This window comes from Pocillopora damicornis, chromosome 1 (genome assembly GCF_964200805.1).
Source record: "Pocillopora damicornis chromosome 1, jaPocDami1.2, whole genome shotgun sequence".
NCBI lineage: Eukaryota > Metazoa > Cnidaria > Anthozoa > Scleractinia > Pocilloporidae > Pocillopora > Pocillopora damicornis.
The window spans coordinates 37,421,333-37,439,825 of record NC_142670.1 but is presented as its reverse complement, the minus strand read 5'-3'; the positions used below and the strand labels follow the sequence as shown (position 1 = coordinate 37,439,825).

The following is an 18,493-nucleotide window of genomic DNA, read 5'->3' as shown; positions in this document are numbered from 1 at the left end:
CCCGCAAACACCGTCACGAACGAAATGTCACGCAACACTTCATCTTCCAATGGCGGGAATAATTTAATGGCGACCCCATCGGTGAGCTTGAGGTTTTTGCCTCGTCCTCTGCGAAGAGCTTTGCTTGATTTTCAAAAAGATGGTGTCCGGTTTGGTATTAGAAAAAAAGGAAGGTAAAAAAGCAAAGAATTTGATGAAAACCCTATGCATTTTTTTAAAATTATACAATATTGTTGTGTGTGCTGAATTGTCCCGCATGCGACGTATTTTAAACTGATTTGAATACGAAGAGCTTTTATATCAATGTTTTTTTAGCATACCCTGAAACTGATTTTGATTTGTGTTTCTTTCTCTCCTTGTGCGAAATCCGTGGTTATACCCATCACAGATGTTTGATAGGAGACGAGGTTTGTTTGAATATTATTTCTTCAAATGATCAATGATTGGTTTAACCGTTCCCTTCTTGCAAGCGATCATTTTTATGGCAGACAGTAAGGAGAATTACTGATGAGATCTTGGGATTGAAAGGTTTAATTGATTTAAAGCCGTAACTGTGAATAATTGTCATTATATTGTGCAGATGGGACTTGGCAAAACCCTTCAAGCAATCAGCATTGCATATTATTACAAAGATACCTGGCCACTGTTGATTGTGGTGCCATCCTCTGTCAAGTTCTCCTGGATTGACGAGATCGAAAAATGGCTGCCTGAAGTTGAACCACATGATTTGAATCTTATTAGATCAGGTTGCGATGTAAGGTTTGTCAGCAATGAATTTTTTGTCTGGCAAGAAATGTCCTAGCTGGATCAAGATGTTTATTAGGTGACTTATCCAGCTTTTACAGTTCTGATCATGATTGACAGGACAAGGAGAAATTCTGCACAAAAACTTCAGGGTTATCATTAGGAAATGTAACAGAAAATATACTGGGTGTATAACCTGAACTGTGTAGGTAGCTGAATTGAATAAAGCTTGTTTGGCAGACAGATGGCATGGAGAAAGAAACATGCACTAGCTTCTAGTAGGGTCCGGGGCATGCTCTCTGGAAAAAAAAACTGAAATTTGTAACTCTCAGAGTCATCATTTGCAGCATTCTGATGCAACTTCAAGTGCCTTTTGTAGCTAGGTATTGCTTCTAGAATCAGTTCAAAAATTCTTTTTTCTGTCTTTAATCACAATTTACAATTTAGCCAATTCAAAATGGTCTGACAGCTGGTGGGTTTCTGCCGACTACCACCTATTTCCTTCTTTTGACTACCATTAAAAGAACCCCTTCTTTTTGGAATATTTTACCAAAATGAATTAAAAAAAGAAAAGACATCCACATAACTAACTCACCAAAATAAATCAAGAAAACAAACAAGACTAAAACCTCTGTGAAAGCAAAAAAACCTTTCTGAAAGGTCCATCCCATAGCAGAGTAAAAACCTTTTTAAAATATAACGTTTACATACAGCACTTGTTGATTTCTTTTTCAGTAACCTTGGGAAGGCCATGATTCATATTGTAGGTTATGGTCTGCTGAGCTTAGCAACCTCCAAATTGTTACTTGAAGCTCTGGAAAACCGCAAGTTAAATATTGTCATATTAGATGAATCACATTACTTAAAGAACAGAAAATCAGCACGTACAAAACATCTGCTTCAAATCTGCAAGAAAGCCAAGCATGCCATTCTGTTGAGTGGAACACCATCACTTGCTAGACCAAGGGAGGTTTGTGAGATATGCTTTCATTTGTTTCATGGACTGTTTTTGTCTCGAGAAAATTGAATTGACATTTTCACTTTTTCTTTCTAGCTCTTTCCTCAGCTGGACATAATCTGTCCAGGTAGGTTTGGTTCTTTCAGTCGTTTCGTTCAGAGGTACTGCAATGCTCGCGATGTATTTTTCAGAGGAAAGAGGAGCTTTGACACAAGGTATATATGGGTGCACTGCATATAGTCTTTTCAACTTTTGTATTCATCTTTTTTATTTGATGTTTGACTGATTCATTGACTACTTTATTGATTCATCGATATGAATGTAATGCATCAGTATTTTTTAAATTCTTATCTTTATGTAACTGGTATACATTTGGATTGATCAACAATTGAATAATACTTTTCTCTTTACAGTGGTGCTTCAAATCTTGAGGAGTTGTATCATCTCCTGAAAACTCACGTCATGATAAGAAGGCTTAAGAAAGAGGTTGGTGTACTGTACAGTTGTATGTACTGCATGATAATTAAAAAAAGATAATGATATTAATGATAATTTAATAATATTAATGTTAATGATGATATTTTAAATTTCTATTTCACAAATTAACCCTTTAACTCTCAGATCAAATCTGTAATTCTCCTTATTGTCAACCATACAATTTATAAAATGTTAGTTCAGAGAATTTAGTATTGGATCAACTAATTATCCCCAAATTGATATTGCTCGATATTGTATTGATATTGTAAGGAGAAATTCTCTCCTGGTCACTCATGGGAGTTAAAGGGTTAAAATGTTGATATGATTAAACATGCATTACAATCATAAACCACCTTAAAGATCAAAATCCATGAAGTGAAAATACATCCTCTTTCCAAAAAAATTGTAAAAAAAAAGATTACAAAAATATCATGTGGAAAACGCCTATCCTTGATCAAAAGTTTAAAAAATTAAATGCGTCTTTAAAGGAATAGATCTAAAAGTGTTTTAAGTGACTGCATTTCTGATTTTAAGAGGCAACTTACTTCAAAGTCAAGGTGCAGTGGATGTAAAAGATCTATTCGCAGCCTTTTTTTCAGTCTGTTTCTTAGTTACGTAAGAGATATGCCAGCATTTGATACATTCTGAATAACTTGACTAAATTAGATTGTGAAAAATTTCTTCCTTTTTTTCATATAGGTTTTGACTCAGTTACCACCAAAGAGAAGACAAAAAGTTTATTTTGACATCTCAGAGTCCAACAGTAAATACAACTCAGTGAGTCAGGATACAGATAACAGCTATGACTGTGCTTTTGTTAACTTCTGGAAGTGATTCAGATAATCTGTTGTCTTCTCATACTTAAAGCTGTAATGAAAAACTTCCCTTGAGTACTCCTGATGAGATGAATGCATATTATCACCACTTAATCTTTTCACTCTGGAAATTATTGCAGATGTAATCATTTTTAAGTGTTGTACATTTCCTTGTAGTTAATGCCATACCTTGCACAAAGCTGATGCCAACTTATTAATTTCTTATCATCTATTTTCTCTACAATGCAGTAAATGTTGAAGTCATGGTGATTTTTTTCTGATTGGCTTCCTGCCTCCTATGTATATTCCATACAAATGAGTCTGGAATGACAGCAAGAAGGTTCCAATAAAATTTCCCATGCTCTTGTCTTGCTATAGGCCAGTTAAGTATGTTTATGTGAGCTTGTGTTCTATCAAATGTTTAGGAATTGAAGCAGATCATGAAAGACTTCAGGAAATGTTCTGCTATTATTAATGGGGCAGTTGCAGATGATCTGTCAATTAAGTCACCTCTGACAGAAATCAGACGCCTATCAACACTTGTATATCACTATACTGGGCTTGTCAAGGTGAGAAGATTCCAGAGTTTGGCCACACTCCACTTCTGTTTGACTCATTACTTAACCCTTTGACTCTCTAGATTTCTTTAGCAATTCTCCTCACTGTCTGCCATGCCATTCCCATGATATTAGTGTGGAGAATTTAGTATTGAATCAACTTATAATACCCCAATTGATATTTTTCTTTATTCTAATCACTTGTCTACTTGACATTGTTTTGATATTGTGAGGAGAAATTCTATCTTGGTCACTCATGGGAGTCAAAGTGTATGTAATCCTTTAAAATAATGGAGAGTGTCTGTCAAGTAATAGCTAGAGGTGTGCTAATTTGATGAAGCTTTTTACTTTTTTTTCTTTTTTCTTTTTTTTTTTAATGATATTTTATATGGGGTTTTCATCTCTGCTAGAGTCTGGTTCATAGTAACTTGGTCTGGTCACATGACACCAGACCAGCCTGATCACTGGAAAGTTGTACCTTCCCAAGTCTCTAATTGGGGTCGGCTGGTAGGCTTTGATGTAATTTGCCTCTTGAATTCCTCTGAACTACTCCTCAGTAATATTTATGATCTCCTAAACTCAACGAAGTCATTTTCTTAACGACTTTGTCAAAAATTTTTACGAACAATGCTTCTGCCATTGACTCAGCGACGCGCTACGTCGTTAAACGAACCTAACGAAGTCATTAAAATGAACTTCAGTTTGAATATTTGGACATACATCGCCTGAATCCTGCTTCATTCTCACTGCCTGATACGCCCAATTTTTTCCCTAAGATTGGTCCAGTTCTGAAGTACATTGAAGACTTGGCCCAGGGAATGGATGGCAAATTCATTGTGTTCTTCCGTCATCGTCTTGTACGTCAAGCCATCGAGACAAAGTTGGTGACCTTGAAACTCAAATACATTTGCATTGCGGGTGATGTACCTTCCGGAATTAGAGGGGTAAGGATTTCTGTATGCTCTTTTAATTGCTCTGCATGTGTGCACGTCTGATAAAGGGCCGGGTGTATTAGGGAGGAAGTCGAAGAGACTATTCAATGTAACTGTTTTCGTGTAACTTGACCCTTTTGGTCTCCTCGCAACTTTTTTTTTTTTTTATACGTCATGAATTCTCGCCCGTTGGACTTGTCCACTTCTGTGCTATTGACTTCAACAGCCAGTATTAAATTCGAGGAAGTTCCCACTTTGAGTATTAAATCTTGTTTATCTGCAACTTAAAAAAGGTCCTTTAAAAACAATTGTCGTTACGAGAGATGTAAGGTCTGTGTTTTGAAATTTTTTTGTTGTTGTTGAGGCTAATGATCTGTATACTTGCTTTAGGAGTTGGTTAACTCATTTCAAACTGATCCACAAGTACGCGTTGCGGCCCTTTCCATTGAAGCAGCGTCTTTTGTGAGTATCAAAATGGATACGATTTTTTTCTGATTAATATTATTGGGCTCGTATAATCAATAAGCCTAGATAATCAAATTTTCCAGGCCTACAAAGGCACGGAATTCTGCAGGGTTCATTAAAATGTATGCAGCATGACTGGAAGTTGTTTTTAAGTAGATTTAACACAACAAAAAAATAGATTTTCCGTCAGATAATTGCAAACAAGTTCCAAAAGGGGCGAAGCCTGTGTTATCGAGCCTTTGCTTAGGTAACAACCTCCTTTGTATAATTTATTCATCTATTTGTCTGTCCGCCTTTGTTATCATGGTTTTCCATTATTTTTTAAAATTTTCTTCGTCAGGGACTCACTCTCACTGCAGCCCATCATGTAGTGTTCGCGGAGCTTCATCACACTCCAGGTGTTATTATACAGGCTGAAGACAGAGCACATAGGATAGGGCAGACACTACCGGTTAACATTCATTACTTGATTGCCAAAGGGACAGTGGATGAGACGCTATGGTCCCTTATTAGACGCAAGGTATAGTTGTGGTAGTTTTCGTGGTATGTAAGAGGGACATAATTGTTCCTTATGTACATTTTGCACTGCATTCAGCAGAAATTTTTCCATTGCATGCACTTGATCAAGGTGACTTCTGCTCCAGGGATGCGTTGTTTAAAGAACGATTCAGTTGACCGACAGTTCGCCAACAATTCTTTTAGTTAGCTTTGTAGCTTTGCAGACAATTTAAATTGGTTATATTTTTTCCTCCAGTTGTGTCTTACGTTAAGGTAAAACCTCTCCAAACATAAGTCCTGATTAAAAACTTTATTCTAAGAAAAATAATAGACAGGTAAAAGTTTTAATCCTGTATCATCGCTAACCGCCTTCGAACAACCGGGCCCAGAGGATTGCACGCTTTGATTCACTGCGATCTGATTGAAAGAAAAATCATTCCATCATTTCAAAAAATGCCTATCCAAGGAGAACCTAAAATCGATCACAGCTCTGTCATTCGTGTTTCCCCTCCCTTTGCAGGTCTACGTTACTACTACCACATTGGATGGGAAATGTAAAGATCTTGAGACAGAGAATGCAGATGAAGATCTAGGTCGGAAATTGTCAGCATGTGCTGCCTGGATCCAAGACCAGGAAGAAGGTGCTGAGGACCTGGAGGATTTCGTAAATGAGCAAGTAAGTCAAGCTTAGCGATTAAGAATTCAATTGACAATAGAGATTGGCTCAGGGGACATTTAGTGTTACTTCAAGTTTTCTTTTTGTCCTTTTGGTTCAAATGCACTGTTTTGCCTTGAAAACAAGATTGAATATTTCATTAAATCAATCCTTTTTTTCCTGCTGTTGCTGGACTTGCTACAAGACCTTTCTATCTTTGCAGCTTTCAGTAAAAACGACTGGTAAGGATCAAGGGCAAAGAGATCTTCGTTCTTTTTTTGTTGCAACACCAGTTTCTTCAAAGTCGAACTCCTTTGAAAACAGAGCAAGTGGTCACAATACGACGGTCCATAGAAACAAAAGTGCAAAAATGGGTGCGGCCAGGAAAACTTCAGATGATCTGATACATGTGCTTGAGAGTGAAGAGGAGGATTTATCGACTTTGGATGATCTGAAGGATGATGCCCTTATTTGGGAAGGTGCATATTCTATATTGTACTTAACTCTTTAACTCCCGTGAGTGACCAAGACAGAATTTCTCCTTACTATATCTATGTAATATCGTGCTGACAAGTGATGAGAATAAAGAAATATATCAATTTTAGGCCAAGGATTACTAATTGATCCAGTATCAAATTCTCCAAACTAACATGGTGAGAATCACTTGGCAGACAGTAAAGAGAATTACTAAAGAGATCTTGGGAGTTAAAGGGTTAATGTTGTGTTGTGTTTATGTTGGAAGCGAGGAAATATCAGACGCCTCTTTTTTTTGATGATTTTTTTAAGGTCTCTGAAATTAGGTTGCCTTCTAATAGTTTTTCATTTTTCATTAGCACCCGATATGCAAATCTCTAAAGAAACGCCACTCAAGAAAAACGGTAAACCTTTCAGAGAAAGTCTAGAAAACCGCGAAAATCTTAAAACTGACCCTAAACCTCACGAAGAAGCTCTAGAGGAGGAGGACTGTCCACTTAAGCCAAAAACAGTAAAATTGAAGAAAATGAAAAATGGCAAGCTATTGTTCGTGGAGGGCAAAACCACCACAAGAGAAAGTCAACAAGAAGCCTACTGCAGAAGTCTTGTAGAATTTGTTGGAAGTGATCCTGAAACGGAATCACAGACGTTACGAGGCTATCTTGATAATGGAGATGGACCTGAAATTTTAAACGCAGAAGATGAATGCAATTTTGGAGGGAAGAGCGATTTCTTGGGTGGAAGTTCGAAGCCGAAAGACCGGGAATTTTTAACGTATTTACAAGAGGCTGATATAGAGTGTGTAGAAGTGGTCTGTAAAAGGACATCGAGATTGCTAGAGGACCATCAAGATAGCTTTAATGATTGTACTACGGAAATAATGGAACACAAAATAGGAAGTGCAGTGAACGATTCACGATATCCGTCCTGTCAAGATTTCGAGGGAGGATCTTTTTCAAAAGATATCGGTGGGATTGAAATGTCAGACTCACCCAGAAGAACATCAGAGATAATCGATGAAATTGGAGAGTTACAAAGTAAGCAAGGAACAGAATCGTGCACAAAGTCCTGTGGTCTTTCTTCTGATGACGCTGGCAATAAAAGTGACAAAGATTCTGCTAACACAGGAACAAAGATGCCTTCATGCTGTCATCAAGGAAGGAAAAGTGACCAAAACGTTTCCTCCCATTTCAACATTGTTTCTCTAGACGATAAGGTGACTGTAGATGAATATGTTTTATGTGAGAGGAGTAACAGTCGAGGATATGGAACGAAAGCGAACCAACCTTCAAAAGAGAGTACTAGAAGTACTAGAGACAATGTTTTCAATCCTCCAAAGTATTCATCACAAGTTCTTGAAAATAGGGAATGTTTTCCGGTTAAAGAGGATGGAAATACTAGCGTCACTGCAGTGCCTTATGATGACAATTCAACAGATGATTTCCAAGATGACAGCTTTAAAAATACTCAGGTCGCCCCTGTACCGGTCACACAGAAGCCCAGTAAAAAGCGGAATGCTACTAACAAACCGAAACAGAAGACAGAAAATCGAGAGGCAAAGAGAGGTAACAGGTGGAAGCAACCACCTACCGATTGGCATTGTAGTGCTTGCACTTTTATAAATGATGGGCAGCTTTTGGAATGTTCCATCTGCTTCACACCTCGTGCAAAAATTGACGAGGCCACGAGCACTGTCGACGATAATCCTCTGAGCATCAAAAGTATCAGTGGACAAGGTCGCGATGACGTATATATTTCAGATAAAATGGACCTATATGGAACGGGTGTAGACTGTATGGATACCAGTTCTACTTGTGTGAATTCTGGCAAGATCAGTGGAATCGTGAAACATGAGTCATCACAAATTTCCTTTGGCTCTGCCCAAATGACGTCTCCTATAAGCACTGGGCAAACTGTAGAACCACATGCTACAGGAAAGGCTATTGTCCATAACTTGTCGAGTGAGTCGATGATAACACCACCGTGTGATTCAAAGAGTGACATTAAATCTACTATTCGTAAAGCTAAATCAACTGATAATGATAGTGTGTATAGTCAAGTTGCTGAGTCCGGCTTGCCTCCTTGGTCGTGCGCGGCTTGCACCTTCTTGAACTTGTCAGAAATGATTGAATGTTCAATGTGTCTGACTCCAAAACGGCGAAGCCGGAGGGTGAGTGCAAAAAAGAGTCTACTCACAGTGGAAACGGAGAAGGAGGCCAGTGCGAGCAAGACCACTTCGAGCGACAGGCGACGCTGGAAGAGGGCTAAGAATGCAGAAGACCAGAATCCACGGGAAATGGATGAAGGCTTGACAGCAGAACCATTGGGACTATCTCGTGAAACACAAAGTAGTAATCACACGCAGTATGGCCATGAAGTCTTGAGAGAAGAGATTTCTGAAGAGGTCAAGTCGAACCCTCGAAAGCGACTTAGACTTGATGAGGTCGAAGGAGAAAATGGTATCTGTGATGTTTCATACGATTCAGACGTTTTGTGCAGTGACACCACCATTAAGTGTTCCTACGCATTGTCCTCCTCTGCAGCTCCGTACGAGCTGATGGCTACCACACCGCCTGATGGTAAAGGCATAGATGTAGCTAGTCCAGTCGATTCTGTTCTTTCCTCAGATCAAGAGGAACTACAACTTAGAACCGACCACGGCGCAAGGTGCTGCAAGATTGGCAATAATGATTTGGAAATGGACTGTGAACAACTTGACGTTTCAGATCATTTGGCGACTGAACAGTGCAGTGGAGTTTCTTCGACGGTATCCTCCGAAGGGATTGTTGGTGGCCATTTGCCATCCTCCAAAAATTCGGAAATTGACGAAGTTATGGAGGACCTTGAAGAGCTGAAAGCTGCAGCAGAAAAATTTTTTAGTTCAGAATGGGAAGACGACGAGCGGTGGTGGGAAGAAGAGAGTTCTTTTGAAATAAGCTCTTCCGCTTCTAGTAGTGAAACAGCCTCAAGTAGTCCGACAGTTACAAGCCCAGGATTTACAAAGTGCTCCGATTTTTGTTCTGTCACGGAGCTTAAGAAGAAGCTAGAGACAGATGCTAAGCCCAAGGCTGCGCAAAAACCTCAATATGCTAAAGGTAACCCTGAAAATACTGAAGCTGCGCCATTAGCAAATGAATATAATTCAAGGCCTGAGTTGGATCCAGTAATAGAAGAGGAGGAAGAAGATGAAAAAGACGCTCCCCCTGAGGCGATGAAGTTGAAATTCTGTTTAAGCCTTTACACAGAACGGTTATATTTGTACACTCAGGTGAGTCATTTACTGGTTTGTTTTTCCTTCTCACCCTTCTTGTAACTAATGCAATGTCAGGATAATTTTTCAAAGGAGCCCTATGGGAAAATTACATCCAGCCGGAAAGACAATACGAGTGTGATTAGTAAAACAGATTTTCTTCCGTGCTTAAGGGTGACTCAAAATATGATAATCATAAGATACGGTAGCGCATTTGTATTCTGTAGGATGGGAGCGCTGGCGTTTTTGTAGGAAGACCGCAAAAACATAAACAAACACACACACTTAACTGGAGCATAAAGAATAAGAAAGTAGATTTTGTGCATCGTGATCATTGCGGTGTTTGGTTTTCTGCATAGGATGATCTTCCACTTGGAATTAATTTCTGCATGTCTGATGTTAAGAACTGCAACATGGAAGATTTACCCGCCATTCTTCATCATGATGAAAATTTAAGGCAGGTTGAAAGATTCCTTGAAAAATGGAGAAGGTAATTAAGGCCTTATGCGTTATTACGAGGTTACTTTGGTCAATTGTAGTTTAATTGCTTCATTTTAGCTTTGTTATGGTAACTGAATCAGACTGGATCATACTTATACATACTTAAACATACGTACATACCGATTTGATCTCGGTAAAGGGAATTTCAATATGAACGTTCTAGCAGGCTTAGTATGAGTTTGTGAGAATCGTCTAAGTTGAATCGTCTAAGTTGACTCAGTCTTTCATTTGTGGTCTCACAAAATACAACGCACTTTTTCCTTGGTTTTCATTTTGTTTAGGATGGGAGAGGGGAAGAAGCGAATACTCCGAAAATCAGGACTTGTGTTTGATGATCCTCTGGAAGCTTATGAGTGTGCAAGAAAGGTAACCATTGGCTTGTTTTCATGAAATCGTTACACATTTGCTTAAAAATTTTTGTTCCTAGTTTACTTTGATAAAGGGGGTATATTTAGCGACTGGAAGCGTTTCCATGATCGGGACTTAATACACCCAACAACGCGCGGGAAAAGACTCATAGGGGTTGGAAGGTGAACGATTGTATCCTCAAAAGGAAGACGCCTTTTGGCCGTCTTTAGTGGGTACAATGTCGTTGTTGTTGTGGTTGTTGTTGCTGGTGTTTGTGGTAATGGTTGTGCTGCTGTTTCTATTGCCATTACTCAGACATCCTTTGAAATTACTGATAATTTTTTAAACCTTAGGCAAGGCTCCTCTTGTAGGAAGAAGTTCTTTATTTAATTCTTCCCCGTTATGATGATCGCATCTTTTCACAATAAAAAGAACAACGTTTTGTTTCGGTTCAGTTGAAGTATTTTACATTTGGTTTTGTCAGGGTTTGTCAAGAGCATGCAGCTATGTTCGACACCCTTCAAAGGTAAGGGTCATATATTTTTTAAATTTCTTTCCCTTATTTTGTTGATGTTGATTTTGGTATTGTTGTCGATGGTATTAGAATTGCTGCTGATTCAGTTAAAATAATTTTAAAAAAGTATGATATATTACAGTTCACAAGGCAACCAGGTGGACAATCAGATATGGTTTGATGCATCTCTGGTTAAAGATTTGATAAATGTAACCGAGAAGTTTCAATTCATAGACCCAACGTTTCCACACTCCTGTCTAGTGCCTTCATCAGGGGTGATCTAATCGCTGATGAAGGTATTAGACAGGAGTGTCGAAACTTTGGGTCTATGAGTTGTAACTTCTCGGTTGCATTCATTAAATCTTTAAACCAGAATAGCATCAAACCATTTCCAAAAACCATTGTCTGATTATTTCTTTGTCCCTTCCTCTTCCTTTACTTGTTATCTTGCAGGAAACTCAGATTCTGGCTGCCCATAATACCGCGGAAGAAGTAGGAGGAAAAGTTCGGGTAGTTAAGAAACCCAAAATTGTACAAAACAAAACAGAGAGGAAAACTGAGAACGCCAAGAGTATAGCAGGTGGTGCAGACGAAGGAGAGAGCGTGGAACTTAACAGCAACACGCAAATGTGTGCCTCAAACACAATCTGCGAGGATAAGATCTATCACCAGGCTGTGACGACTGATGGGGTACCACTATGCTTGTTCTGTAAGGGCCCTGTGGAGTTCGCAAAGAGAGTGCGGTGCTCAGATTGGGATGCAAGATTTTGTTCGCACGACTGCAAACAGGAATATCAGGTAATTGACAGCTTTTAAGGAACCTATTTCTGCGTTTTGCGCCAGTATTTGTTGGTTTAGTTGAACATCGATGAAGGGGTTAGCAAGAAAGAGAAAATGAGGGGAAAGACAGGAATGACCGAAGAGTAATTTCCAAGTCGTTTTCACTGTGAATTGTTATTCAAGAATTACATTTTCTCTTCCCTCTCGGAATGGATTTGATTGATAAGTTAATTACCTCGTAATTCCCTATGATATTGCTGTTAATCCAATTAACTATCAAGTACAGTATTCATGCTGCAGACCACAATCCGCGACAAAATTTGTCGACATATGAAATTCACGTAGCCACCAAGGATGGCTTAGAAGTAAAATACAAGTTGGACTGTGTTTCGCTACAACTCCTCTTCCCCCAATTCAATATTTTGCAATCACAGATAACAAAATACAACATTGTTCAGGTGGAATCTCAATTATAATGTGTTTAATTCTTTTCGCTGTTTGAACTGGTAAAAAAAAAATAATTAAAATAGAGTTGTTTTTAATTTAGGTTCGTGTTAGCGGTACGGCGGCAAGGAGAGCTTTGTTTGAAGCAGAACGAGGAATTTGTCAGCTGTGTTCAATGGACGCCCATAACTTGTACCAAAATGTCGTCGCGTTACCTGTCAGAGATCGGCCGGCATTCTTGGCTCAGACTCATTACTCGACTTTGCCAAATCAAAAGTTGATGAAAATGATAATGGAGCCAAAGGAGGGAATGGTAAGCTGGATGTTCAAAAACACCTTGCTGTTTTAAATATCTACATGGCCCAATTTTACCAATTTTTTTTGTCGATTTTTGATTGTATTGTTCAAAACAATCTTCGTTATCAATGCGCATTAAGGGCTGGAGACAAAAAAGTAACTTGCGGAGAGAGCCCTCCCCCTCACTCCTTATTAGTAATCAAACCAAACTCGTTCGGCTGTCACGCGTTGCTGCCACGCGCGACCGTCACGCACGACTATTGTGCCCTCATGTTGGATCAGTCAAGTAAGACTAAACCCTTCATCTGGTTTTCTTTTTTCTTTTTTTTTTTTTTTCCTCGTGATTACTCTAGTTCTGGGAAGCGGACCACATCACACCTGTGTCAGAGGGAGGCGGGGAATGTGGATTAGATAATCTGAGGACCTTGTGCGTTATATGCCACAGGAAGGCAACTAGCGAATTAAACATAAGACTGAAACAACGAAGGATACTAGAGCAGGTTGCTGGATGTGCTGATATTTCGACGTTCTTTCGTCCACTTAACTGAGAGGGATATCATATAATTGTAAGTCAGATGGCAAAGTGTTAGAGAGATGAATGGCCAGGGTATGTCTTACATAATGAACAGGGCTTATAGTATTACATTTGTTCTTTGTTTTGACCTTTAAATAACTGTTTTCCTTGTTATAATTATTATTTTTCCTTATGTCTAGGAAACTAGGTATGTCTTTTTTATGTTTTTCGGTGTTTGAGTCTGAATTGAGATTCAACAAAATAAGTTTTTTACAATTTATGTAATTTGCGTTGCGTTACGTTTTAGTCCAAATTTCATGCTTTTAAATGAGGGTAAATAACCACAAGATAATCAATGAAAAATACATTTTCGTTGAGACTCAACAAAATAAGTTTTTTACAACTTATGTAATTTGCGTCGCGTTACATTTTGGTCCAAATTTCATGCTTTTAAATGAGGGTAAATAACCACAAGATAATCAATGAAAAATACATTTTCGTTGAGACTCAACAAAATAAGTTTTTTACAACTTATGTAATTTGCGTTGCGTTACGTTTTAGTCCAAATTTCATGCTTTTAAATAAGGGTGAATAACCACAAGATAATCAATGAAAAATACATTTTCGTCTTTTTTTGAAAGGTTTGTTATCATTTTTAGCTCGGAATAGGAAAATTATTATTTTTATTAATCTATTAAAGAAAACGGTTTCCACAAGTTACAAAATTACAAAAATTAACAGAAATTAAAGTCAAGCGCGCCAAGGTGTTTGTTTAAGCCGTTCATTCTAATTTATGCTATTCTTGTACCTTTCCTTATTTGCATGTTTTTAAACTAGTCTCTTGATAATGGAGTCACGATGACCCCGAAACGTCGAGTAATAAATCTTTCCTGGTTTTTTCTATGCCTTTGCTTTAGCAAATCCCTGCTGATCAAGAAATTAAAGTGGCTGTGATAACCACAAAATAATCAGTGTCTAAAACATTGTTCATGTTTTGTATCATTTAAATTTTTGTCATCATTTTTGGCACGAAATTGTAAAGTGATATATTTTTATTTAATTACTAAAAAAAACGGTTTTCACGAAGTAATATTGAATAATGTTTTTACAAAATTAACATAAATTAAAGTTGCTGTCATAACCACAAAATTATCAGTTTCTAAAACAATTTTCTTGTTTTTGGCACGAAATCGAAAAGTGATATATATTTTATTTAATTATTACAGAAAACGGTTTTCACGAAATAATAGTGAATGGTGGTTTTCAAAATTTATCAGAAATTGGAGTGGCTGTGAAAATTAGTTTAATAATCTGACACAAATTTACCCACCTGTTAGGGATAATATGATGGGGAGCGATTTATAATAAAGGAAAATAACTCAAATTGTTTTCAACTGAGATGTACTAATACATTTATTTAGTATTTGTATTTAGTTATGGTTGGCTTGCTTTTAATTGAAGTCATTTTTTACTACGTATGAGTAATCCTTGTGGAAGTGATTTCTGGTTTAAATCCACGACTCTCTAAAATGTTAGTACAATTTTCATCATATTTCTTGCGATAATCGTAAATTGCACATGGTACTTAACTATTTTCACAGCGTCTGAGGCTATTCGTGTACTGCTCCAACCCATTTAATAATTTTCGTGAACTTTTGTTCAATATGTGCAATCAATTGTATTTTTTTGCGGTAAACTGCAAAATGTAATCGTGAAGTGGTTGACTATTTTTACATGATAGCAGATCGGTTGTCGTATTATCCTCTACAAAACTCCTAATTGACCATGTTTGGATTTACTAACTAAAACGACACGGACTCGGCTACCGCAAGGGTGATCCCTTTCCATCAATGTTTTATTTTAGGTACCTATTTTTACAGCCCCGATCAAGCGTTACTCTCTTTTAACGTACTTGTTAAACACAAACGATGAAATTTCGACGGTAAGGAAGCACTTAAATTATAGCATGATATATTATTCTAACTTTTTTTTGTCACATCAAGAATTGTAACGCAACTCTTCATTGCGCGTGACACAGGAACAACAATTGTCTACTACATATAAGATATGCTTCTACCGAACATCGGTCGGATTGTAGGTCCAGGTATCGAATGTCGGAAAGAGGTCTCCTTTAGCTTGTCAGTGTTTCCTTCCAGCCCATCGAGCAAACTCTCGCTCTTGATACGTTGGATTGTAGCTCTCAGATGAATGAACTGCCTTGTGAGATACTTGTCCTGATGCCGCATATCAGCCTGTTAAGACACAGAGGAGTGTAGATTAGTCTCACGAGCCTACAGTTAAGCGAACACGACCACGAACCCAGTGGCTCTTCTGGCGGAACTCACCCGGTTTCTGTAGCATCAGGCAACCGGGACTGTTGCTTTCCCCCCCCCCCCCCCACTCCCCTGGATGGGGTGATACTGGCCCTTGGCAGGTTCCCCCAACATGTACAGTTCAGCACTTGCCATTAGTATTCCTTGGTAGGAAGAGGCACCGGAATATCAAAGTGTCATGCCCAAGAATACAGTACAACGATGTGATCGGGCCTGCAACACGGACCTTTCCATCCCCGGCTTCCCTGCTTGGGTCATGCTCAGTGTATTCATACAGAAGCTGCAATAGCTCAAAAGAATTGTTGCTGAGCGAAACAATTTGTGCATTGCCTTTACAAAAATTGTTTAGACGAACTTCCGAAATGCATTCTTAAAGTTTGCAATCTTTCGATTTTCCATCGCGCTTCTGCTCGGTAATTACGCGAACTTTCCCTTTTTGTTGAAACAGTAGGCACTTCGATGTTTCTCTTTATTCAGGTGATGTGACACCTCTCTCGGTATTAGCTTATTTTTGTCATATACTAATTACGAAAAACCATCGATGTGATCAGGCCTGGAACACGGACCTTTCCATCTCCGACATCCCTGCTTGGGTTATGCTCAGTATATTCATACAGAAGCTGCCATAGCTCAAAAGAATTGTTCTTCAGCGAAACAATTTGTACACTGTCGTTTAAAAAAAATAATTGGGCGAACTTCCGAAATGCATTCTTAAAGTTTGGAGTCTTTCGATTTTCCATTGCGCTTCTGCTCGGTATTTGCGCGAACTTTTTTTTTTTGTTGAAACAGTAGACACCTCGATATTTCTCTCTATTCCGGTGAAGTGACACCTCTCTCGATATTAGCTTGTTTTCGCCAAAAACTAATTACGAAGAAGCATCAGATGTCATTTTCAATTTTTCTTACATTGTACCGTAATAATGGACATCCAAGTTATACTATCTATACTCATCTCAGCTCTAGCCCCATTTTAAGTGTGAAATTTCCCAAATCCAGTACGTTTTCATGCCGCACTTACCACTAACTAGACGAAGTGAGATTGAGCGACACATTGTTGAACTGAAGGTCAATTAGTTTTGAGTACACAAGATACTTTGTTGATAGTGTGTTTTATTAAGGAGGTATTCCGAAAGCATTTAATTAGCCGTGTTTGATTCGCTAAAAGGATCAAGTGATTACGTTACTAAGCTTCTCAGCTCTTGTGATGAATCATATTGTGCCTAACCTGTATTTCTATAAATAGGATGTTATGGCTGCGAATAACATAACTCTGTTGTTAATTTACACAATTGGAGTCTGCCGATATTGCACTATTGTTCTTTCTGTTTCTACAGACAGAGAGTATTGTGCATTATTATTGACCAATGATAGTGTTCTTCGCCAAAAAAAAAAATTAAATTAAATTTAAAAAAAAGACAGTATGACGACTTGTCTTTTATTTTATCTCTATATTTAAAATATTTTAAAATTTATTTTGTTCCTCTTTGTGCACTTTGTATTTGTTTCGTTGACTTTTTGATCATGTAATTCGTCGCGGGTATTGATATTACATTATCATCCGTGCAGTTCCATCTTTTTCTAGGCAGGTGGAGACTTTTAAAACAGAAATTATTAGACCATATGGCGAAGAGATAGATTCTAGATCTTTGTATGGTGAAGATCTATGTTAAGGCCTTATCTGTGACTATTATTATCCCAAGCATGTCACGCGTCGGAAACGATGAAGACTTTTGCGACATTGTAATCAAAAATGCAGAAACATAAACAGCCCCTCGAAGGAAAAATAAAAATGTGACAGGTTTCGACCTGTCCGCTGCAAGAATACACGAGTTCTAGCCAAAAAGTCTCTTAGTTCGAGAATATTTAGTTATCTCAAAGAAATGCCGCAGTAATTTTTTGCTTGACGTTCCGAAATCCGCTAAACTGAATATATTTCCAACACAATTTTCGGTATCTTTTGACATTTTTTTTTTACCTACCAATTCCTTTCGTATCCACAAAATCGCTGCTTCTAGGCGGGCTTCTCTTTCCTCGCTTGTCCCTTCAGAATCAATAACAGGGACTGAATCCGCTTTGGGGATTTCTATCTCTACTTCATTCGCCGATCCCGATTTCAAAATATTCCATGTGCACACTTTCATATACGGAAAAGAATGGCGTTTGGCAAGCTGAAGTCGTTCATCATCCATCTCTGAGTATTTCACCAAAAAAGTGTCCTCCGCTAAAAATCGATGAATTTCGAAATTTTGTCGTAGAGAACTGTGTATTTTGCGTAGAGTTGTCAAGTAAAGAGAAAGATTAAGTCCATAAGAGGCTTTGAGCGAGCACGTTCTTCACGCCGCTATTGTTTATAGTCAAGACACTGGTGGTTTATATTTGCATATGGAAAGCAAAACATACCAGGCGAGAGGTACTTTGCTTGACATCTGTCGCCAGATTTTAATCTTTCCATTACCCAAAAAGGAGGCGATAGTGTTCATGGACGGTCTGAATTACGAATAAATACAACACGAAAAAACCTGAGGAAGAAATAGAATTAGTTACTCGTAGATAATCAGTCAAAACTCACAGAAACCGAATTCACATGCTTTGAAAATAATTTGTTTTTAACAGTGAAGTACAATACAATGTAGTTACTTCGTATCACCTGTCTTACACAGATTGAAAACTTGAAAACGAGGGCGGTTTTGAATTGCTTTCCATATAGGCCTGATAAACTCGTGCATTTGTTTGTTTGGGAGGCCCATTGAATTTTCCATTTCTTTATTGATAAAGTACCAGCAGAAAAAAATATCCTCCGAAATGCGATCTGAATGAAAAGCAGCACTCCGCTCATTCACATCAAAATTCCCTCGATCCTTGTTAAGTTGGCAGATTTGATTCATAGCGTTATGAAAATGCACGCATTCTACTTCACTTGCAGTGTAGAACTACTTG

General features: G+C 38.1%; 2 protein-coding genes across 2 annotated transcripts; one reads left to right on the top strand and one right to left on the bottom strand.

Moving 5' to 3' along the window:
* The first annotated feature begins 7 nt into the window (after window positions 1-7).
* On the top strand, window positions 8-13,987 carry LOC113674639 (uncharacterized). Its single transcript, XM_027191127.2, has 20 exons — window positions 8-173; window positions 389-407; window positions 581-759; window positions 1,480-1,714; window positions 1,799-1,917; window positions 2,116-2,188; window positions 2,879-2,956; window positions 3,420-3,563; window positions 4,328-4,495; window positions 4,874-4,945; window positions 5,289-5,468; window positions 5,967-6,122; window positions 6,325-6,580; window positions 6,935-9,843; window positions 10,185-10,315; window positions 10,608-10,692; window positions 11,159-11,200; window positions 11,642-11,986; window positions 12,516-12,725; window positions 13,063-13,987. The coding sequence occupies exons 1-20, from the start codon at window positions 25-27 to the stop codon at window positions 13,255-13,257; spliced, it is 5,745 nt and encodes a 1,914-aa protein (XP_027046928.2). The 5' UTR covers window positions 8-24; the 3' UTR covers window positions 13,258-13,987.
* A 632-nt stretch (window positions 13,988-14,619) lies between these two features.
* LOC113674638 (uncharacterized) lies at window positions 14,620-18,210 on the bottom strand. The gene is made up of 2 exons (XM_027191126.2): window positions 17,536-18,210; window positions 14,620-15,475 (listed from the first exon to the last, which is right to left on the bottom strand). Exons 1-2 carry the CDS (start codon window positions 17,743-17,745, stop codon window positions 15,278-15,280), a joined length of 408 nt encoding a protein of 135 aa, XP_027046927.1. The 5' UTR covers window positions 17,746-18,210; the 3' UTR covers window positions 14,620-15,277.
* Between the last annotated feature and the right edge of the window lie 283 nt (window positions 18,211-18,493).